The following is a 24,269-nucleotide window of genomic DNA, read 5'->3' as shown; positions in this document are numbered from 1 at the left end:
GCTTCTGCAGGATGCCGCAGCCTGGACTGGTCGGCGCGTCCCCCAAGGCTCCTACGCTGACATGGAGTCCTGCTGTGAGCTCTCAGAGCGCAGAAACTCAGTGCGGCTAAGAGCTCAGAGACGGGCCTTCGGGAGCAGGCAGGATCACACAGGCCACTGGAGTAGAGCCCCAGGACAGATCCCGGTGGCCTTCCAGGGAGGGGACAGTGCTCTGACCGAGTGACACCACACAGCAGAAGCGCAGGGCCGCAGACAGCGAATGCTCTCGCAGCAGAAGCAGTTACCCCTTGAGCCTGCGGGGAAGAGGGGTGCTGGCCCCTGGGGTGGAATCCAGAGAGACTCCCCACGTCCACGTCCACCCTGCCTCGGAGCTCCTCACACAGCAGAGGCCACACTGCCCCTTGGGATGGAGAGCAGGGGAGACGCTGCCCTCGGTGTGGAGAGCAGCGGAGACGGGCTGCTCAGGCCGGGAAGAGAAGGGCAGCTGCACCGAGCGCACCAAGTGCATCCCAGGCGGCTGCAGGGCACGGCATGCAGCGCCACACGGAGCCTCAGTGTTCCCAGGGAGTCATGTCCCTGACGTCAGAACAGAGGGGTCTGTGGAAGGGTTTCTTAACTAAGATGCAAAGTGCGTCAGCCATAAGAGATTGGGAAGTTTTGACTAGATTAACACTAAGAACTCAACCAACAAAAGACACATCAAGTGAAGAAAGATCTCTGAAACGAGAGATGCTCTTATGGGGCCGGGGCTGGGGCTCAGCGGCACAGCGCATGCCTAGCATGTGTGAGGCACCGGGTTCCATCCCCAGCAACACATAAAAAAAATAAAGCAAATAAAATAAAGGTATGTGAAAAAAATAAAATAAATAAAAAAGATGCTCTGTGTGGCTTTCCTCCCCTGATTCCCATTCCCTCGAACCATCTCTTAGCAGTATGTCACTGCCATGAAACCAACTTTTCAAGAGGTCCATTCTGTGTCTCATCAGCCTTAATGCTCAATTTTAATTCATTTCCTCTGTACCAATGCTGCCCTAAAGAAATGTGATATTTATCTAATTTATATGCTTAAATAATTTAATATTTTCTACTAAAGTAGTAACTTTATTTAATCCAAATTTATCCAAAATATTGTTTCAACATATCATTAAGATTAAAAATGCCTAGTGAGCTGTTCTGCATTCTTCTCTTCCCGGGTCTCTGAGCATGTTGTGTATTCACACAGGGATACCTGCAGGTTGGACCAGTCACGTCTCAGGTGCCCCATGCCATGGCCAACAGCCAGGAGGGGACAGGTCTACTGTGTGTCTCTCCCAAGGAGAGGGTCAGGAGCTCCTCTTTGGTCCTGTGGAATCTCTGAGTTATCTAGATTCACTGTGTCTTCCAAGCAAGTTTTCCTAATAAGCATCCAAGAGCCACAGTGTTTGGAGACCCTGCGAGACTGGGTGACTGGGTGCACCCTCCACTGCAGTCAGGAGGTCACCAGCTGCAATAAAGGCAATCCTAGGTACACTCCAAGCAGACCTGACTTGTGTGCTTTTGAAAAGAGCCTGGCCTTGGGGTCTTTTTCTATACAGTACAGTTGCAAGACTATTTTTCTGTTTGCTTTTAAAACAAACAATGATATTGCCAACACTGAGCTCCCTTTCCCCCGGAGCAGGAGAGCCCCCTGCCTGTGAAGGGCAGACTCATGGCAATGATGCCCTCTCACTCTTCACAATACCAAGTACCAAATCCCCTCTAAGAAACATGCTTTTTTTTTTTTTTTTTTTTTTTTTAAGGGACCTCATGAAAACAGAAGGGAGGTCCACAGAGCGGAGGAATGGGTGGGGGAGGAGAGGGCAGGGCAGGGAGGCCTGGAGAGTGAGGCAGGTCAAATGGTTATATGTGTGTGTACAATGACTCACAGTGAATTCCAGTGTCACACATCATCAAACTGTGTGGCCACAGTCACCACAAGGTCATGAGAGGCACCAGGTCGGAGCCAGGGAGACCCAGCCAGGCCAAGTGCGCTAGGGACATAGGTCCCCTTCTGGGTGGCTGCATCTCTGGGCCATTCCTTCTGAATTCTCCTTTCTAATGTTTTAACAGCTGCATGAGCCTCACTGGTACCTTCTGAGGTCTCCCTACTCTGCAGACCAGAGAGGAAATCTCAGCCAGGGGACCCACCCGTGCCTACCTGGGGACCAACCCTGCGCCCAGGGCCCGGGCTTCTGGCTGCCCCCTAGAACCCTCCGCACACCGCACACTGGCTTCACCTGCTTTCCAAGGTCCGTTTGCCTACCGCTGGTGTGAGTTCTAATCCTTACCAACTGTGTCCCACCCCACAGGCCAGCAAGTCACCCCCAGACCTCTTCAATCACAGTCTACACCATACAGTGCCCCAACTGCCAGCCACGACCCATTAGACTCAAGGTCCTGTGTGAAGCAGAATAGGGTACTGATGGGATGAAGGCCAGGAATGACCCCTGGACCCACAGACCCAAGTCTAGAAAACAGACGGGTCAGTATGATGGATATTTCACACTGGCATTTGAGTAAAAATCATCTTTGTTCATCACAGGAGCACTCACCAAGTAAGCGCCCTACACAGAGGACGACTCGTCAACCTGACCCTGGTGAGTTACAGCCCGTCACCTGTCCATGCAAGAGCCGTGGGCCACGCTCGCACACGACGTGCTCTCCAGGTGCAGCTTGCACCTCCAGAGGCTGAGCTCCTCGAACACCTCACAAAGCTCACCGGCAAAAGATTCCAGTGGCTTCCAGACCTTTCTCGTCTGTGGTATACCCATGGCATATGCCTATAGTTCTTTTAGTGAGGCACCGAGTTTGAACCTCAGCACCACATAAAATAAATAAATAAATAATTTTTAAAAATCTCCAAATAACTAACAATCCTTCTCCATACCACTCACAATTAAAGTCGATTTCGTGGCCCCCCAGCCTGCTGCTGACCCCTCCCTGTGGACCACTGCCACAGCACAAGGCCCCTTTTACTTCCTTCACAGAAATCTCAATGGAAACAATATTCCTTGCCGACAAAACGTTCTAGTAACATTAAGACCACAGATAAACCAGACCAAAAGGGACAGCTCTGTGAGGTGAGGGCTGCAGTGGAGGGGACCCGGGGAGCACCTGGCCAGGAGGGTCGAGCATCCGTGGTGAAACTGCACCCCCTGGCGGCCATAGTGAGAAGGGCCTGCCGATCTGAACAGAGGCCCAGGGCAGACAGACCAGGGAAAATCCCCCAAGGCTGTTTGCTGTGCGGCATTTACACAACACACCTGTCTGCAAAGGGTCACACTCACCGGGGAGTGGCATGGATGACCTCCAGCACGCTCTGAACAGGGCGCAGCTCGCCAGCCCAGAAGCCAGAGGACAGCGCAGCCCCAGAACTACACCAACACAGGAAGCAGCCCACCAAAGAGGCTCTCCAGGGTCTACTTCCCAGAAGGAGCGATGAGCATCTGGCCCTTACCCCACTAGGGACAGATCTGAGCTGAGAGCAGAGACGCAGAGGAAGACGCGACCCAGAGGGAAAGCAAGCCAGCAGCCCACGCGACAACCACTGGCCACGGCTCCAAGGCTCCTCTGTTCACAACCTTCAGAAGCAGGAACTTCTACAGCACAAAAAACACCACGATATAACTGCTTTTGGGGTTGTTTTTCAAAAACTTCTTCATAAACCCGAATTGGGGGGAAATGCGCGCAGAAGCTGACATCTTAATATTGATGAGGTTACTACTTCCTCTTGAAAGGAGAGTACAGAAGTCAGGAGAATGAAGAAAACACTTAAAGCATCTGGTCCACATATTCATTCTAGAACGTTCTGTTCAAGTCCATTGGCACAGGAAGAAACAGTTTCTCTTCCTGTGCAGCTCCAAAGGCAGCTGGAGACATGCCCAGATCACAGACACGTATTTCCCCCCCAAAGCCCTGAGCCAACCAGCACCCCACAGCACGCGCCCAGCAGAGGAAACACTCACGACTCCAAAGCTAGACGAGGCAGAGGCACCTAACGTGGGGAGGGGGCTTCTGGACCTCAGGGGATGCAGCCACGCCCCGCAGGACCGTCTTGGCCCTGCCTCCCTGGGAAATCCAGGGTACCGAGTCCGGGGCTCGAAACGTGGCCAGAGAGAGGCGTGCATTGCAACGTGCTTCGAGATGTTTATGAAACCAACCATGAACTAGGCCACAAAGCAGCCTTGTCGATTCCAGTGACTTGACACCATCGATAAGGACATTTTAAAACTGACACCATCAAGCTAGAAACAGACCCCCTGGGCACCCCCATGCTGAAGCAGGAGTGATACCAAGGTACTCAACACCAGGACTCCTAGTTTTTACCTCTCAATGTCAGTTTACTATCCAAGGAGTTTAAAAGGCAGGGATGAAGCCTGCACGAGACACACAGCCTCAGACACACTTGCATTAAGAGGACAAGGACTAAAACTCAAAGAGCCAATTGTCTTATTCAAGCAGCTAAAAAAAGTAAACAGCCAAAAAAATTTAAAGGAAAACAGAGAAGAAGTTAATGAAATGAAAATAAAAGTGAATATCCACAAAACCAAGAGTTCACTCTTTACTACAAAATGTCTATTTTTTTCCCAAAATCTCATTGAGGAATAAAAACACTGGATATTTGGAAGAAAAGGGAATGGCAGCTTCAGGGAGGACCCTACAGGCACACTTCCAATGTCCCAGGTAAGACATGAATGAAACGAGATTCCTATACACACTGCAGAGGTGCAGCCGGTGGCCTGCTCTGCTCTCTGACGCCCTCTTGACAAGTTGTGGCCTGCAGGGGAGAGAGATGCCACTGCAGAGACCCCAGCGGGCCAGACAGCAGGCTCCTCCATGACTCCCGCGCCTTGCATGACCAGTGTCTGCGTGCCCAGCACTGAGGAACACTGCCATGTCCAGTGTGTGGCAAAGGGCATCCTGATGGCTAGCAATGTCCAGATTCCTGAAACGAAAAGATTCCACTTCATGGTCTCCTTTGTGACAAAGTTCTAAGCTAAATAATCTAAGTGGAAGTAGAATATATAATTTTCAAAAAATATCCTAAAGGAGGAGGGCTCACTTCCCCTCCCTTCTCCTCTTTCTTGCTGGCTGAAATACAGTCTCACAGCTGGAGCTGGGACAGCCATCTGACGAGGTGCTCTAAGGAATGGAGACTGTGCAGAAGACAGCCAGGGCTCCCCCACCTGGATTATGGTCCCCAGAACCCGACTCACGAGGTAGCATTCTTTCCACCTCCTTGAAGCAATCATTGTTTCAGATATTTCTTCCACTTGTAGGTGAGTCTGATCTTAACTGACTCAGATACTACTTAACAAAATAAACCCAAGAAGAAACGGGAAAATGGAATATAACCACTAAAGAAATCAGTGTGGTAAAAACGAAAACAGAGCAGTTTGGGAAGACAGAAAAGCCACCAGATTGAGACTCCGGCACCAGGAGAAGAGTGAGAAGAGAGGCCAGCAGGGGACACGGAAGGGGGGCCAGCAGAGAAGGCACCAGACCAGGCCACGGGAAGCCGAGCGGAGAGGCAGCAGGTCTTCTGACGACCTCGTTAGGTGAGGACTAAGAAGGACACCAGAGGCAACAGCAAGCAGGTCCAGTCCACTGACCTGGAGAAGGTGAGGGACGTGGAGCAGAGGCCAGACCTCCGCAGGGTGGGCTGGAGGGAGGACAGAGGGGCAAGGCTCAGCCACAGGGAAGCCCTCGGCGTCTGCTCACAAGGAGGCGAAGCAGTGGAGCTGGGGGCGGGCCCCCCAGGCTGGCCCTGCGATTCCCTCCAGCGGCTGCAGGGCTGCTGCTGATTGGATCCACTCAAGTTGGTTTCGTGCAGCGTGTGAAGTGGCTTCACTGTTCCATGTCTGGACATCCAGTTCCTCCGCACCATTTGTTAAAAAGCCTATTTTTCCTCCAACATAATATTTTTGGCACATTTGTCAAGGATCAGATGGCCATATCTACCTGGCTTTGTCTGGCTCTCCTGTTCCATTGATCCTCGCGTATAAAGAACTTTAAAAACTACTGAGCCCAAGAGGGATGGCTTCTAAACCTCATCCGGACCTACTCCAGGTCTCTAATGCAGTCGGATACTTCTGACGTGAGCCTGCCACATCTTCAGTGTGCCAGCACTTCTTCAGATAATATTTCTTCTGCCAGAACCACCCTTTCTTCCTGTCCACCAATCAAGCACCTGTGCACACTAGAAACCTTTACATATTTCTTCCGGTGAAGCCCATTCTACCCACTCTGGGAAGGACTAGTCTTTACCTCTGCAACTGCACAAGTGTTTGTTCAAACTTCTATTAAAATACTTAATCTTGATTAAAAAAAAAAAACTTTAAAAACCTCATACCAAAAAACAACCCAACTGAAAAACAGACATTTCTCAAAAGCAGCAATACAAATGGCCAACAAATACAGGAAAAGAGGTTCATCATCCTTAGCAATCAGGGAAATGCAAAGCAAAACTACCCTGAGATTCCTTCTCCCTCTAGTCAGAATGGCAGCCATCAAGAACACAAGTCACAGCAACTGTTGACAAAGATGGGGGGGAAGAGTACACTCGTGCTTAACTAGCAATTCAGTAGTTTAGAAGTAATAACTAGTAATTTAGTAATTTAGAAGATGCGGGTAAAGGGTACACTCACGCTTAACTAGCAGGGCTGCAAATCAGTACCAGCACTCTGGAGAGCAGTATGGAGATTTCTCAAAAGACAGGAAACAGAACCACCAAGGAACCACTGACCCGGTCCTGAAAACCAGCATTGGGTCCTCATTCCTCCAGTGTTGAAAATTACACACCAGAGAAACACTGGAGCAAGAAAGCAAGTTTTATTCAAGAGACAAGAGAGAGAGAGAGAGACTCCTCTGGAGAGGAGGGTCCAGGGCTGGTGCCAGGCAGAGGGGGTGTCTTGCCCCTTATAGATTTCAGGTTTCCTGTCTTCTCGAGCAAAGGGCAGGGAGAGCGCTGCCAGGGGCTGACTGCTCGTGTGGGTCAGAGGTAGGCAGCCTGGTGCTGGGAAGTGCTACCTACCCACTTCCTTTTCCTTGATTATCACCAACCTGCCCTTTGCCCGTCTCACCACCATTCGGCCCAGCTATCCCACTCCTTGGTATTCATCCAAAAGAACTAAAATCAGCAAACTTTAGGGATACAGAGATGGCAATGTTCACAGCAGCAAAATCCACAAGAGCCAAGGTTGGAACCTGCCATCAACAGAGAAGTGGAGAAAGGAAATGTGGGCTATTGACAGCAGAGCTCTACTCGGCCCCAGGGAGGACGAGAGCAGGGCACGTGCAGTAAACGGGTGGCATGGCGACATCACGCCAGGTGAAACAAGCCACTCAGAACGACGAGGTGCAGTGTCGGCCCTCGAGTGGGAAAGCCAGAGAGGAACTAGGCATCTGAAGAGGAGGAGCCCAGGAAAACAGGAGTGAGAACAGTGCAGGAAAGGAAGGGCACTGGGGGGAGATGGGAAAGGGCGGGAACTGCAGGTGATGGTGACCTCATCACATGGTTCACAGTGAGCTCCACTGTACATGTGACCACAGAGCACCAATCCAAACACAGTGGACAAAGGAAGACCAAGAGAGAGGAAGACGGGCCGAGGGGGGAGGAGGAAGAAAGCGGAAGAACTGGGGCCTGAGATGGAGCGGACCATGGCGCATGCGTTTGTAAATAGTCAAAATGAACTCACTATTACGGGTAAATATAACATACGAATAAAGACGTTTTTTAAAAAAAACACTGTAAGAGGGGCTAGCACTGGCTCAGTGGCAGAGCACTTGCCTGGCATGTGTGAGGCACTAGGTTCAATTCTCAGCACCACATAAAAATAAATAAAAATAAAATAAAGGTCCATCGACAACTAAAAAAATATTTAAGAAAATAAAAACACTGTCAAGGAAAAGTCAAGCCACAGGCTGGAAGAAAATTTATCTCCTAAAGAACTTGTATCCAAAATATATAAATTTAGAACTTTCAGAACCCAATAAGAAACAAACACCCTAATTAACACCCGGCTAAAAATTTGGACACTTTACCAAGGAAGACATAAGATGGCAAATAGGCACATGAAAAGACTTCAACATCATAAGCCCTTAAGGAAATGCAAATATAATCACGAAAAACCCTGACGACGGCCATACCCAGCCACGACAGAGAGGACCTGGAACCCCCGCAGCCGGGGGAGTCTAAGGTGCGCAGCGCCTGGGAACAGCTGGGCCGCTTCTTAAAAAGAAACTTCACGCACCCTACAATTCCGCAGTCTCGCCCCGAGGCTCCGAAATGACAGGACGGAGGCACTGACCCAGAGGCAGTCCACAGCAGCTCTGTCCCTCCCATAGGAGCAGCCCCTGTCACTGCCCGCACACAGACCCACACACCGGACACCCTATGGCGGTGCCCTTACTGCTCGGCGGGAACAGGGAACGACTGTGGGTCCATGCTGCGATGTGGGCACACGGGAAAGTGACTGCAGAGCAAAAGAAGCCAGGCTCGCCCCCACAGAGCACACGTCCCTGACCTTGTTCACACAGTCCAAGGACACGCAGACGTCAGCACAGCAACAAAAAGCTAGGGACTGGGGGGCAGGGGACAAGGAGGCAGGTGGGAGGCAGTCCGTTCTCCACCACCTCCTCTGGAAAGAGACCTGCCGCCCCTGGGAGGGAAACCTTTACTGTGGTCCTTGGAGGAGCTCAGTGGCCACATCTGGCAGCTCTACATGTGGGCTCACCTCTAAAGCCAGGGTCAGCAAACGACTGCCCACAGGCCGCCCTGTCCCTCTGGGCAGTCCTGCAGAACCCAGCCCCTACATTCACCTCCACACGGCTGTCTTCGCCCCCTGGGCTGGAGTGGCTGCCACCACAAGGCTCCACAACCTGATGTGATGACCATCTGGCCCTTCAAGAGTCTGCTGACTCCTGCTCAAAGAAACGTGCTCTGCGTGCCAGATGCGGGCACACTGTTGACAGCAGCAGCGGCTGAGGACACCCATGTGTGCATGGATGAAGATAAGTAAACCAATCAGGGATCCAGCCTTCAACTACAGTGATACACTGACCCACAGGCGTGGAAACGGGGAGAGCCTAGAAACACGTCACCCAAAGAAAGCCACCCGCACCACGTGACATCACAACGTAACACCACCAAGTGAGGCAGCCCCAGGGGAAAGCAGAGGGCAGAGAGGCGGCTAGGGGCTGCCCTCCAGAAAATGGGGCGAAAAGCACTTCAACTTAAATCTGATATTTATCAATATCCTAGAAAACCAGAGAGAGGTTTTCTGCGGGCTCCTCCCCACCCAGCTGCACATCACCTGCAGTTGACTGAGCTTTCTCAAACCAGCAGATATTCATGAAACAAAGACAACTTCCCCTTTTATCTTCTGAAGTTAAGTGATTTACCAATGTGAAATTTACCCTTCAAAGGAGGCCTGAAACAAAGTCCCAGTACGCTTTGTACAAAAAATGGAGCTAGCCAGGCGCGGTGGCACACGCCTGTAATCCCAGCAGCTCAGGAGGCAGAGGCAGGAGGATTGAGATTTCAAAGCCAGCCTCAGCAACGGCGAGGCGCTAAGCAACTCAGTGAGACCCTGTCTCTAAATAAAATGCAAAACAGGGGGCTGGGGATGGGGCTCAGCAGCAGCGCACTGGCCTGGCACATGTGAGGCACCAATTTAAAAGTGAGTCTCAGCACCACATATAAATAAATAAATAAAGATCTATCAACAACTGAAAAAAAACACAAAACAGGACTGGGATGAGGCTCACTGGCTGAGCCCCCCCCCCCAGTTCAATCTCCAGTTAACCCGCCCAAAAAACCACAGCTATAAAATCTAAACCAGTGGGCACCCGAAAGGCACCTACATGAACAGACCAGAGGGATGACCCTGGGTTTCATCGCTAGGGATATCTGGACGCCCTGGAGCAGAGGCACAGGGCTGTGGCGGAAGAGAGTCCGTGGCAACAGAGGACTGGGCGAGGACTGGGCGAGGCCTCGCCCCACCTGCTGCTGCAGAGGGCGCCTCCAACGCCAGCTACGGGCTGTTTCAGGCCTTAACTTCACAACTGGACATTTTAAGCAGGATTTTCTGAAACGAATAACCATTAATTTGGGAGGAAAAACAATGTGTGTGCATACAGCCCTGTGTATGAAACTTTTGGAGTCACTGGCTGATTGACTATCCAAAAAACTTCTGTTTACACACATGCAAAATCATTCTGTTTATAGTGACTGAAAGAGAAACCCAGAAGTGACATTATGCCACCTGAGCAGCATGTGCTCACCCTGATGGTCACATGTCTAAGGATAAACAGCAGTGGTGCACAGGAGGCACAGGTACCCACAAAACCATATTGCACTTCTGTGAGGACGACCTAGGAGCCAAGGCCGAACAGAGCACACACTCGCTGCCAGGCGGGCACCCTGGCTCATCCTGCCATGAGCTGGGGCAGGCAGCCAGCCTCCCCACTCCACCAGGAGGGCCTGGAGAAGGTGAGCAAGGCTGGAACAGAACCAGCCCTGGGTCCTGGCTCCAAGGCAGCGGGATGCCAGGCCAGGAAAGCGCCCCACTCAGAGAGAACCCAGACTTGCACCCTCCCAACTGGGGACGAGCGGACAGACGTACGTGGCTGTATGGGCAGACGTCACTGGTCATTACAACACTGGAAGTGCCTCTGTTTAAAAGTAAACGTGTGAGACAGACTGTTAAAGTGCCAACGGCTACAGAAATCGTTCCATTACCTTCTCTCCAGGTTTGGGTGATTGCTGCAACTTCTCATAATCTTTCTTAGTCTCCAAAATTTTTTTCACAAGTCCACCTGTTGAAAATCAGTGATTTTAGGTTAAAGATATTCTCTGTTCCAAGAAGCTATTTCCAAATGAGTGGGAGGGTGGGAAAAATACTAAATTCTATACTAAAAAGTTTCAAATAATCTATTTGATGAAGCTAGTCTACAAGAGAATGGTACAGCAGCTGGTATTGGAAATCAACTATAAAACTTTAAAGTCTAAGAAATCAGCTCATAGAAAGGGGAAAAGCTTTGGAAATTAAATAGATTTTCTTTTCTACTTCCAGAGTCAAGAAGTATTAGATTAACACCACAAAACATGACCATCTATTACAAACATAGAATTCCAAATTATTTCTAAGTACTGATACTTTTATATATATAAATGGGCAAAAATACTACATTTCTTTTTTTTTTATTGTTGGTCGTTCAAAACATCACATCTTTCTTGATAAACATTTCTTTTAGAATTACAGATGGGATATATATCATACAAAAAATCATTTTCTTGAAAATATTATTCTACCTGACACACATCATTATGGCACTGACTGAATACATCACACACACCTACATGGTGAAGACCACAAAGCTCCAAAGGGGGTTGAGGAAGGGATGCCAGCATAGACTCAGTTTAAACTATAGAAGCATGGAGGTGGGGACAGGTACTCTCTCTCTCTCTCTCTCTCTCTCTCACACACACACACACACACACACACACACACACACACTTCTCCTTTTTTGAAAATGGAAGGATCCAGCTGGGTGTGGTGGCTCATTCCTGTAATCCCAGTGGCTTGGGAGGGGGAGACAGGAGGATCATGAGTTCAAAGCCAGCCTCAGCAGCGAGGCCCTAAGCAACTCAGGAAGACCCTGCCTTTAAATAAAATACAAAAAAGGGCCGGGGATGTGGTTCAGTGGTTAAGGGCCCCTGGGTTCAATCTCCAGGACCAAAACAAAAAAAGAAAAGGAAAGAAGATGAAAGGATCCAGATTACAGGCCACGTGGCTGGGCGCTACAGTGTGTTTTAAAGCAAGACATGCAAAACAACAAACACCTCCCGCCAGGGGTGGACCAAGCAGCTGGGATCTGCCTGCAGTCCCAGAGCCAGGGGGAGGGACACCGCCAAGGTAAGGGCCCAGGCCATGCCTGACCACTGGTGACCTCAACACTCAAGCCCGCAAGCAGGTTAGCACCCTGGCAGGCCTTCAGTCTTTTTCTCTTCTCGGTTTCCCTGTATTGTCTTCCATGTCAGTTTACATGGTTTCCTGCTGTGCTTGTTATTTCATATTTTTAAATAATTTTAATATTTTTTACTAATTTTTTCCTCTTTCCTTCTCTCCTTTATATTCCACCCCTTTTATTGTTTGCTTTCTCTTCTGTTCCTATTCATTCCCCAACATTTTTTTTTCATTTTTTCTCTCTTGTCTTTTTCCTTCTATTTTTTTAATGTAGTTTACTGTTGATTTTACTTCCCTATAATCTTACTTTTCAGCATATCATCACCCCCTTTCTTCTCCTCAGTTAATGGAGAGGCAGAGATCATTTGCCCCACTGTATACTGTCTCCAAGAAACACACCTCACAAGCGGAGGCAACAACACTCTTAGGTGAAAGGGTGGAAGATGATCCTCCATGTCCATGGAGACCGACGGCGAGGTGGAGCCGCGCTCATGTCCCAGTCAAAGCAGATCCCAAGCCCAAATCAGAAGGAACAAAGAAGGTCTTCACTACTCATAAAGGGAACAATCCAACCAGAAGATACAATAATGGTAAATACTTATGTTCTGGATGCTGGGCTCCAACATTTCATAAAACAAAAATTACTAGGTATAAAAGGACTAACCCCTATCCAGTATTAGTGGGAATTTCAATATGCCTCTCTAACTAACAGGTCATCCACACAGAAAAGCAACAAGAACACATCAGATTTAGACCTTATTTTACAGACAAGTTGAACTTAACAGACATCTACCGAACATGTTATCCCATGACAACCAAATGAACTTTATTTTCAACTGCTCGAAAATTGATCATATATTAGGCCCTAAAGCAAGTCTTAGCTAATATAAAAAGGAAAGAAATTATATCTTATATTTTTTCAAAAAATAATGGAATGGAATTAGAAATCAACAAAAAAACTACAAAGACTATACATACTTTGAACACTACAATCGCGAATAATGAGTGGGTCACTGAAGAAATTAAGGGGGAAATTTAAAAATACCTAGAATCAAACAAAGATGGAAACACATCAGAGCACCATCTCTGGATTCAGAGGGTATTTGGGATGCAGAGCCCGGTAGAAGTGTGGAATTTCCCAGAACGTGCGTGGAGAGTGCCGGTGGATTTTCCCAGAACGTGCGTGTAGAGTGCTGGTGGATTTTCCCAGAACGTGCATGTAGAGTGCTGGTGGAATTTCCCAGAACGTGCGTGTAGAGTGCCGGTGAGAGTTCGGGAATAAAGAGTTGCTGTTTGAATCTACAAGGCTGTGAGTGGCTCGTGATTTTGTGCCCAGCCAGACTGGTGCATTTGGTGGCCCGTACAAGTGTTAAAATTTATAGACAAGAGCCAATTTAGAAAACACTAAACTAGAAGGAAATTGGTATAAAACCACATCAAAAAAATTAAAAGGACTAAAGTAATTCTAAAAACTAAAGCAAAATGCTTTTGGAAGACTTGAATTTAAAAGGATCTTTAAATTTCCAAAGGATGCATATAGGATATTTTAAAACATCATCCCTGAAGAAAAATCAGTTAATGTTTTACTTAACAGGAATTCCACACAATCCACAGGGACAAAGCATAGTTGAAAGAGCTCATCAAACTATTAAAATGTACTTATTAAAGCAAAAAAGAGGGAATTGGAAAGGGGTATATATCCCCCAAAGATAAACTTAAAATAACGCTTTTTACATTTGGATTCATCAGGACTTAGTGCTGCAGAAAGACATATGTATCCAAAAAAAATGTACATAAGCCTAAGGTACTTTGGAAAGATATTCTAACAGGACAATGGAAAGGTCCTGACCCAGTGATTGTCTGGAGTCAGGGTTCTGTTTGTGTGATTCCACAGGGAGAACAGCAGCCAATTTGGATTCCAGAGAGACTAACTAAAGCAATTTCTACAGACCAAAAAGAAGACGATTTGACTCAAATCCATAACAGCTGATATCCAGAGCTCCAGCATGTCTAACATCTGCGACAGTGATTAACCAGGATGCTTTTTTCAATATCTATTTTATTATTGCCTTTTCCCACATCATAAAGTTCTATTTTATTTTTTGAGCTCATACAAACCTAGATTAATGTTTTTCTGATCAGTTTTATTTTTTAACTGTGGTGTTTTTAAACATTGCAATGGAGATTTCACCTAGGTAAAGCTACAAGGCCTTTACTATTGTCTTATGTGTTGTATGTTATGTGTGCACACTTCTGTTTTGTGTTGTATGTCTGTATGTGCGTATGTTCATAGATCATATATGAGGAGCGCTCATGAAAAAATGGATCCGAATTTTTTTTTATTCACGTGATTTAAATGGTTTAATTTAAATTAGGTAAACAGCTGTTAAGGATTGTTTTTAAAGGAGGTTAACAGATCTGTTTGTTCACTTTCACCTTTCCTTTTCATTATATTTAATAATTCTGTTCAGGATAATGTCTCTTTAGCACCATTGCCAGAATTCCTATCTTCATCCCAGTGCCGGTGAAGACAAAGATAAAACCAAACTACAGCTTCTATGATAGCTATCACAGTAAACTGTATAAACTGATGCATCAATGAATATAACTCAACAAGTAATGCTCAATCAAGGAGTCCACTTACTTTGGGAGGAAATGGACATATTGATAGACTCCTCCGCTTTGAACTGCTTGCAGAACTTGCCTGGACTATGTATCACTTGTATACATTGTGAACTATCGTTTGGTGCAGCGAATTGTGGTAGTGCTGGCATATCTTTGCTGATGGTGTCACCAGTGATGCGATTTTTCCAAAGGAGCCGTCAATTGGCTTGGTGTCATGGCATTTCTGTATCCTCCTCCCTTCTGCTAGTGATGGTCTAAAATTTGGGGGCCAACAGAGGTGAGGCAAAGAACCTCACCCCCCCACTGGTGCATAGGCCTATCCACAAGCATGGCTGTATGCTGGACCTGTAGTCAGTGACGCAGTGCATGATCCAATTGCAGTGATACCAACCTAAGACAGGAGGCTGATGCCTAGAGGTCAGTTCATCCCATGACGGGTAAGAACCATATGTTGAATTGGACAACCTACCAGGCACAGTCCCTAAGTCACATTGCTTGTTGTTTAATTAATCAGAAGGGGGGAGATGCTGAGGGCCATTGCCAAGTAGGAATGACGCATGGCAATTTCCTTGTCAGCCTACCCAATGTTGCTTAGAGGGAGGACTCTCCATTGTGGATATGGGCTTGTCTTGGACCCAGGTCATTTGCAGTGACAGTGCATGAATGTTTGAGAAAGGTGACCTTGCTCAAGGACCAGGGCGGATCTGGGTTTAGGGTGGTTCCAGGTTTAGGGTGTGGATCCTGCTGGGTTTAGGGTGATCCAGGTTTAAGGTGGATCCTGCTGGGAATAGGGCGTATCCTGCTGCCTCAGGCACCCGCTCCTTGAGTTCCCGTTGAGTTCTCACGGGATTCAGAGGGTATTTGGGATGCAGAGCCCGGTAGAGGTGTGGAATTTCCCAGAATGTGCGTGTAGAGTGCCGGTGGTGGATTTTCCCAGAACGTGCATGTAGAGTGCCAGTGGATTTTCCCCAGAACGTGCACGTAGAGTGCCAATGAGAGTTCGGGAATAAAGAGTTGCTGTTTGAATCTACAAGGCTGTGAGTGGCTCGTGATTTTGTGCCCAGCCAGACTGGTGCATTGAATTTTATTAGAGCATTAAAGAAGAATTAATGCCAATACTCCTCAGATTATTCCATGAAGTTGAAACTCATTCTAACTTCCAAACTCATTCTACAAGCCTGTACCACCTTGATAGCAAAAACAGATAAAGATACTTCAAGAAAAGAAAACCACAGACCAATATCATTGACGGAACATAGACACAAAAATTCTCAATAAAATATTAGCAGCAAATCATATTCAACTAGACACTAAAAAAGATTATTTACCTTGATCCAGTTGGTTTCATTCCAGTGATACAAGAGTGGTAACACACGGAAACCAATAAATAAATTAAACCAGATAAGTAGAAGCAAGGACAAAAATCATCTCAAAAGATGCAGAAAAGGCCTTAGGCAAAATCCAACACCTTTCATGATAAAAACCCTGAAGAAATTAGGGAAAGGAGGCACTCACCTCAGTATCAAAAGATACCTGTCTACCTATCTCAGGTCCAAAGATAACATCATACTGAATGGGTAAAAACGGAAAAATGTTTCCACTGAGACCAGGAACAAGACACGATGTTCATTCTCAGCACTCCCATCAATACAATACTTGAAATTTTAGCCAGAGAAATTGAGCAAGAGAAAGAAATACAGATAGGAAAGGAAAAAGTCAAACTTTCCCTATTTGCAAATGATATGATCCTACACTTTGAAGATCGTAAAAGTCTTTCCAGAAAACTTTTCGAGCTGATAAATTTAATAAAGTAACAGGATACAAAATCAACATACAAAAATCAATATTCTATACACAAATAATGAATTCACTGAGAGAGAAGTCAGGAAATAATCCCATTCACAATGCATTCACAAAATGAAATACTTGAAAATAAACCTAACCAAGGAGGTGAAAGCTCTCTACAATGAAAATCATAGAACCCTAAAAAAGAAACTGAAGAAGCCTCTCAAAGATGAAAAGACCTCCCATGTTCATGGATAGGCAGAATTAACATTGTTAAAACAGCCATATTTCCAAAAGTGATCTACAGAGTCAATGCAATCCCATCAAAACACCAATGATGTACTACTCACTAGAACTAGAAAAAGCAATCCTAAAATTCACAGGGAAGATCAAAGACCAGAAGAGAGACAGCAAAAAGAGCAAAGCTGGCGGCATCCCAATACCCAATTTTAGTAATACCTAAAACAGCACAGAACTGGCATAAAGCCAGACACGCAGACCCGTGGAACAGGACAGAAGACGGTCCTCTCACTCTGCATAAAGGTGCCAAAACATTTCAGTGAAATGCTCAGCCTCTTCAACACATGGTGCTGGGAAGACTGGATAGCCACCTCTCACTCTTACAAAAATAAACACAAAGTGGATCAAAGACCAACTGTAAGATCAGAAATATTTCAAATATTAAGAGAAAAAATAGAGGAAACATTTCAACACATAAGCACAGGCAAAGACTTCCTGAAGAAGACCTCTATAGTTCAGGAGATACAGAGAATTGATAAACTGGACGGCATCAAATTAAAAAGCTTCAATATGGAGGTTCCTTGAAAAGCTACAAACAGATGGGTCATATGATCCAGCTGTACCACTCCTTGGTAAATGTCCAACAGAATTCAAGTCAGCTTAGAGATACATGCATACCTGTGTTCACTGCAGCATGGTTCACAATGGCCACATTATGGAATCAGCCTAGTTGCTGTCAACAGATAAATGAACAGAGAAAATGTGCAGGTATGTGTACATATTACATATATACACAGTGGAATTTTATTCAGCCATAAAGAAGAATGAAATTACGTCATTTTTGCAGGAATATAGACGAAACTAGAAAACATAATTTTGAACAAAACAAATCAGACTCATAGAAAAAAGTATTAGATCTTTTCTTTCAAATGTAGAAGAAGTAAAAAACAAGAAAACAGGGGGATTTCCTGAAATTAGAAGGAAGACCAGTAGGAGAGAGAAGGTGACCAGAAAGAGGGAGGGAGGTGGGTCGGGAGGTACTAGGGAGGGAAACCGATCAACTGCATTTTCATCAATGCACAGTAAAATGTGCCATTCTGTATGATTAATATACACCCCAAAAATAATACTAATAATGTAAGATGATGATATTAAGGGAACTAAGTGGGTAGTACACAGGAATTTTCTGTAATATCTTTGCAACTTTTTTGTTGATCTAAAATGATTCCAAATAAAAGGTTAAATAAGAAAAAGAGTAACTGGGGCTGGGGATCAGAGGCAGAGCACTTGCCTAGCACATGTGAGGCACTGGGTTTGATCCTTAGCACCGCATAAAAATAAAGACATTATGTCCATAAGTACAAAAAAAATTTTAAATAAAAATAAAAACCCTGTTCCCTACAGGGTGAGGGAGAATACTGGGTAAAAGAGACAGGGGTCCAAGCCTCACACCTTTAAATAAAAATACCTGGTTTGGGACACATGGCCTTAAAACTATGTGAAAATTCTATGTAAAAACAAAATTATAAATATTAATGCAAAACAGTGAAAGAAAAATAAGAATGTCAAATTAGTAAGTATATGCTCATTATTTCCTAACTTTAAAATAGTTATGAATCTGTTCTCATACTTCCCTAATGGGATATACCTTAAGAACTTGCTGTGCGTGCACATTGTGGGAGCACGCACGGCTGGTGCTGCTGGCAGCCGTGATCTGGGGCAGCAAATGGAAGAGGTACCTGAGCAAAATCAAAGCTCACAGGCAGAACCTTCAGTCCTAAGGCTCAACTGGAAGCATCGGCAGGAGCTCAGGATGTACTTTCTCATGCAGAACTGTAAGTCCCTCCTTTGTGCAAGGAAAACACCCAGAACCCAGGACTACGCCAGAAGCAACACGCAGCCAGCCAGGCTCTTAGAGAAGGAGCCGCTGCAGGGGGAAACACAGGCGGCCTGAACACCTCGTCACAGCCAAGGAAGCGTGAAGTCCCTGGGCTGTGCTGAAAGGCCTCCAGAAGGCAGCTCCTCCAGGCTGGCCCGCCTCTTCTGTGGGGGCTGCAACTCCGGGTAAGCAAAGCCAGGGATGGGGAAGGAGGCTGAAGTGCCATCGTCACTGCCCTGCAACCCTAATGAGAAGCAGCTGTGGCTGCATGACCAGCAGAGCACCAGGCAGACACGGCAGAGATCTAAGACCACCCACGACACTCTGACCAAACAGCCTGAATCCACTGGGCCCTCTAGGACAGGTGTCAGGGCACGAAAAGGAAGAACGTGGCAAAACACACCACTGTGGCCCAGCCAACAAGGCCGAATGGTGTCACACTCTAGAGGACAACCAGGCCAGCTGCACCACCACACGCGTGTCCGGGGAGGGCTGCAGGCTTGGAGCAGGTGACTGCAGTGCAGGGTGTGATCTGCACCCTGACTCCAACCAACCAACCAGAAAGCTATGCACCAAGCTGGATACTTGGCGACATCAAGGGATCCCTGTTAAGTTCTTCTATATATGATAATGGGAATTTGTTCATTTGTTTTTTTTAAAGAGTCTTCAACTTCTCAAGATACATACACAACATATGTACAGAGGAAACACCTTCTCTGGATCTGAAAACAGTCAGGAGCAGGTCACAGCAGGCTGAGCCGGCGGCAGCTGAGAGGGTAGGCACAGGGCCTAGGCTATGACTACTCCTCCCACTTGTCTAAGGGTCTGACATGAGGAGGAGCGTGCTTGGGAGGAGAACAAGACTGCTTCAGAGCCGCAGGCGTGGAGGGACCTTCGGCTCCAACCCCACAGGTAAGAGAACTGACGAGAAAAGGTCACTGGCACAGTATCCGCAGCTCCTCCAGCTCCACCTCCTGGGGTGGACTATCAGCCAGCTGTGCCCTAATGTAGCTGAGCAGAACCCCAGCCAGCGGCCCCCCACAACGGCCACTCACGGCTGACCCTTCCAAAGCACACACAGAGGGGGTGCTCACATGTGCACACCAACACACCAAAGGAGGGGTGCATACATGCATGCACAAACATGCGAACACATGCATGTGGACATGCCAACACACAAGAAGGAACAGACACAAACACACCAACAAACAGGAAACACACATACACAGAAACACACCAACAAAGATGGGCGTGCATGCATGTACAATGGAACACACCAAGGTGTGGTACACGTGCATACAAGCAAATACACCGACACACAGAGGGGAAGCATATGTGTACATGGGAACACAATAGCCCACAGGGGCACAAGAACATACATACAAACACACCAACACACAGGGAGCATGTTAATATGAACATGCCAACACAGAGAGAGGAGAACACTCACACACACCAATATGCCAAAAGAGGGGTCACACAACCTGCAAGAAAACACAAAAAGGGGGCATGCCCACATACACGCCAAAACAAACAGCACATGCATACATGAGAACACACAAAACACAGGAATGCACACACATACACATCAACATATCAACACGTGTCAGACATGTGCATGCGAGCACACCAAAAGAAGGGAACATGCACACAAACATGTCAAAACACAGGGGCACACAGTACATGTGAACACGCCAACACACAGGTTGCACACACAGTTACTCTAACACAGGCAGGGAGTACCATCCTATACACAAAATCACAAACACACATGGGACACAGGCACATACACTCAAGCATTCCTATACACAGAGCTGCACACATGAAACATGTAAATACACCAACACGCAAGGGGTGCATGAACGTACATAACAAACCAACAGGGTGGACATGCACAGGTGGTAACATGCCAACACTCTGGGCACACACCTGTACACATGAACACATCACCACAGAGGAGGCCCACACATGAAAAACCATCACACACATAGGGTGCACATATGCACACCCAAACATGCCAACACACACAGGGTGGCCCATACACCTACCCGTGAAAATACCAACACATGGGGGCACACCCATGTAAACAGGAACATAAACACCCATGGGGCACATGCATACATGCAAAAATCACAAGAGGATGTCCACACACACCAAAACACAGAAGGGTACATGCATGACACAGGTACAAGCCAATACATTCACAGGGGAGTGCCAACACACGCAGCACATACATGTACACATGAACAGGACTACACACTTACAGGCACACATGCCTGGGAACACTGTAACCACCTGAGGTACATGTTCAGGTCCATGCCAACACAAATGGGGCACACGCATGTACGTGCAAATGTGCCAACAGACAGAACACCTACATGCAAACACACCAACACCAGGCCCCTGGCTCGCACACTCTGACGGGTCACACTGCGGGGGCACACTTGCGCCCAGCATCAGGACTCACCGTGCTTCTCGCTGTCCTCCAGCTCCAGCGCTGGCACCTAAGCAAGAAAGGAACCAAGAAAAAAGAAGATGCAGGCAGCTGAATTCTCAGAAATGACACTTGTGAACTCAAAAAAGGAAGGATCAAATTAAAGAAAGTAGAAAAGAAATCAAAAAATCGGAAAATTCTGTCTACATAAGTCTAAAAGCTGGAGCACTGACATGATGTTTGTGTGTAGTTACTAGAAACACCACCCTTTGTGAACTGACCGTTTCAATTTCGGACATTTCGGAGATCTGAGGGGCAGCCTCCACCACAAACTGATCATCGTCTTCATTGTCTGAATTCTGTGAATCTATAATCACATTTGAGACGGTTTTACCACTCCCTGTCCTAAATAAGAAGAAACAAGATTACATCAGCAATGGCCCATCAGTACCAGGTTTTCCCCAACCCTGTGCAAGAGGTTACCTAAGAGGAAGTTCACCACCACCCCCCAGCCCCAGGGCCTGGCCGCATGGGCACGCCTCCCACCACGCCCCCTCCCTGCTGCACAGAGCTCCTGGCCACAGTCAGCCTCCCTCTACCCGCAAAGACCCGAGGCTTCTGCCTCGTCCATGTGTGCCCTACCCAGCGCTTCAGCCTCTGCCCTCTACCTGGAAGGCCTGTGCTCCAGGCATAAACTTCAGGCAGGGGTGGCATGGGCAGCCCCAAGGCCACAGCTGCCCCAGACCTCCCCTCTGCACAAAGCAGCTCCTTGGCGCCCCTCCTGTGGCACCCAGGCCCTGCTTGCCCGTGTCCCCACCATGGCCTGTATCCCTGCCCAGCACCCACTACACCATTCCTGTCCACCCAAGTCCTGCCCTTGTTACGAGTCGGCCAACATCCCACAGCCTGGCCCACCACCTTGACCTCCCAGGTGACCACCTGCTCTCACCCAGGTTCCCTCTGCGGGGGCCCTGGTCGCCTGCAGCTGGGCCATCAGCCCCTGACTTCAGCCCTCCCCAGGTGACTGCCAGCATGCTCCAGAGCATCCAGTTGCCACCACTCCAGAGGATGTGCGTGCGCATTCTCACACACACACCATCCTCCGCTGCTCTCACAGAGAAGCGCCTGGAAACAGGTCTCCACGTGCTGTCTCCTTGCCCTGCCTGGGTTCCACTGAAGCCCACCCTGACGGAGCCTGCCTGCAGTCTCCGCAGGACTTACGACTTCTGGACAACTGTGTGGCCTTTGGCAATTAAGCCTTTAACCCCTTCCACCCTATTTCACCCTCACTGTTTTCACGCTCAAGTCTTCCAACTAGAGACCACAGACTCGTAGCCCAACATGTCTCCTGAACCTCAAGAAGTGACCACACGCAGACATGTGTCTCTCCTCCTCATCACCTGCCACGCACACTGCTCTGCGGCCTGAGGCAAGGGCCCAGCCTCGCTTTTCTCTTCCACTGCTCACCTGCCCATCTCTTGCCCAGCCCCAACGCCCGTCCAACCCACAGCACACACACACAGTGGAGCGGATGGCCAACCTGGGCAATGGGGCCACCCAGCCAACTCGCCTTACCTGTCCATCATCAAGGTCTCCACGCCCTCTTGCCGTTTGACCCGGGGAGGCGCCGGTCTAGCACTGCCAGGTCGAGGTATTCTTCTAAACCCACCCAAACAATGGAAAATCAAAAGGACACAAAACGATGAACATTTCACACTGGACAAAAGAAAACTCAGACTCAGGTCAAGGCTAACTCCCATTCCACCTCAACATGCTAGTCAGGAGAGTGACAACACCCATTCACGTCACCCAGCTACCGACAGTCAGTACTCGGCCACAGGCGGCAATCTCCCCAAACCCGCTCTGCACTACGTGCAGTTACACAGCTCAGGAACAGAAAAACCACAGAAGCGGTGTTGGCTACCTTCAATGCACACGATTCCACCTACTTCAGCTCAAGCCCTGAGGAGCCGGCAGAGCGCCACAGCAGGCCCCAGCGGGCACTCCTCTCCAGCAGCAGAAAGCACACACCTGACATTGGAGGACAGCTCGCTGGGGGCTTCTGGATTCTCGCACACCTCGGACTTATCTTGGCCAGTAGCTCCAGTGTCTCCTTCTAAACAGGTACAATCCAGCCAGCAATTCAGAGAAAGAAACACAAAGAACAAGTGATATTTAATTCAAGATTAATTAAAATATATTTAATTCGAATATAAATATTAATTCAAACATAAGTATTTGAAAAGGCAGCAAACGATTCCAAGTATAAATGAACTATTTTCTCATCCATGATTTTAATGAAGATAAGACAGACATGATATCTAAATTTAGTGAAGATTTTGGGAAATGATGTACTGAAACTCCGGAACAAACTCGTTCAGCTACTCAAGAAATAAAACTCAAAATATAGGGACAATTTAACTTAAAGGAAATACAAACTAAGAAAAGCAATGGCCAGGTGTTGATGTACATCTGGCCAGATGCACACCCCTGTCAACAGGATGGCTCGGTGACTAAGTCCATCATATTACCATCACGTGCTAGGCCCTTTGGTGCAAAACCTCATTACCATGTTAACGTATGATGAATAACAGCACTTCGATAGCCTAGTGATCATGTCTACACTCACGCAGTCCCAGAGGAGATTACAAGCAATGGAATTACCAGTGCTTTTTATTTTCACACTCAGCTTTTTCTTCATTTTTAAATTTTCTACTTTTGGTTATGTACCACAGTATTTTTATAATCTGAATAAGTTTTCTTCACATTAGTTAAAAAAGATTTAATCAGCAAGTTACAAGCCAAACTACTAAGACAAATTTACTCCATTATTGAAAGAAATTTACACTTTAAAAAGTAGTAAAAACATCAACATCTGAAAATTGGGAATGTACTATATACTCTGAGGAAAGAAACGTCCTGAAATGTATTCTTTTCAGGTGACACTCACACGTGGATTCCCACCGCCTATCACACCTTCAGTTGGTGCTGCAGTTGGGACCTGGACGCTCCCCCAGGCCCACGTGTTGAGGACATGCACAGTTGGGCATTGGTGAAAACTCCGAGGACCTCCCATCACTGGGGACATGTCCTTGAAGGGAACCCTGATCCCCTCTTTTTGCTCCTCGGCCACGAGGTGAGCAGCTTTGACCCCCATGAGCTCTTGCTGTAACATGCTACCTTGTAACAGGCCCAGAGCAACAAGCCAATTGATCTTGGACTGACATCTCCGACACCATGATCCAAAGTAAACCTTTTCTCTCCATAAGTTGATTATCATCTTAGGTATTCGTCAGCGTAACAAAAAGGTGACAAACAA

The 24,269-nt window shown here is 47.4% G+C and overlaps 1 protein-coding gene across 7 annotated transcripts in view; it reads right to left on the bottom strand.

The window, feature by feature from the left end:
• Traf3ip1 (TRAF3 interacting protein 1) overlaps positions 1-24,269 on the bottom strand; it is a 57,117-nt gene that overhangs the window by 13,270 nt on the left and 19,578 nt on the right. For all 7 annotated transcript variants that reach the window (XM_078018362.1, XM_021727030.3, XM_013359182.4 and 4 more), the window contains 5 exons: positions 22,982-23,066; positions 22,526-22,609; positions 21,232-21,355; positions 20,984-21,020; positions 10,760-10,836 (listed from right to left, as the gene is read on the bottom strand). In XM_078018362.1, coding sequence (XP_077874488.1) covers positions 10,760-10,836; positions 20,984-21,020; positions 21,232-21,355; positions 22,526-22,609; positions 22,982-23,066 — 407 coding nt within the window. The remainder of the gene's footprint in view (positions 1-10,759; positions 10,837-20,983; positions 21,021-21,231; positions 21,356-22,525; positions 22,610-22,981; positions 23,067-24,269) is intronic.

This window comes from Ictidomys tridecemlineatus, chromosome 7 (assembly GCF_052094955.1).
Source record: "Ictidomys tridecemlineatus isolate mIctTri1 chromosome 7, mIctTri1.hap1, whole genome shotgun sequence".
Lineage (NCBI taxonomy): Eukaryota > Metazoa > Chordata > Mammalia > Rodentia > Sciuridae > Ictidomys > Ictidomys tridecemlineatus.
This window is presented reverse-complemented; position numbering and strand designations above follow the sequence as displayed.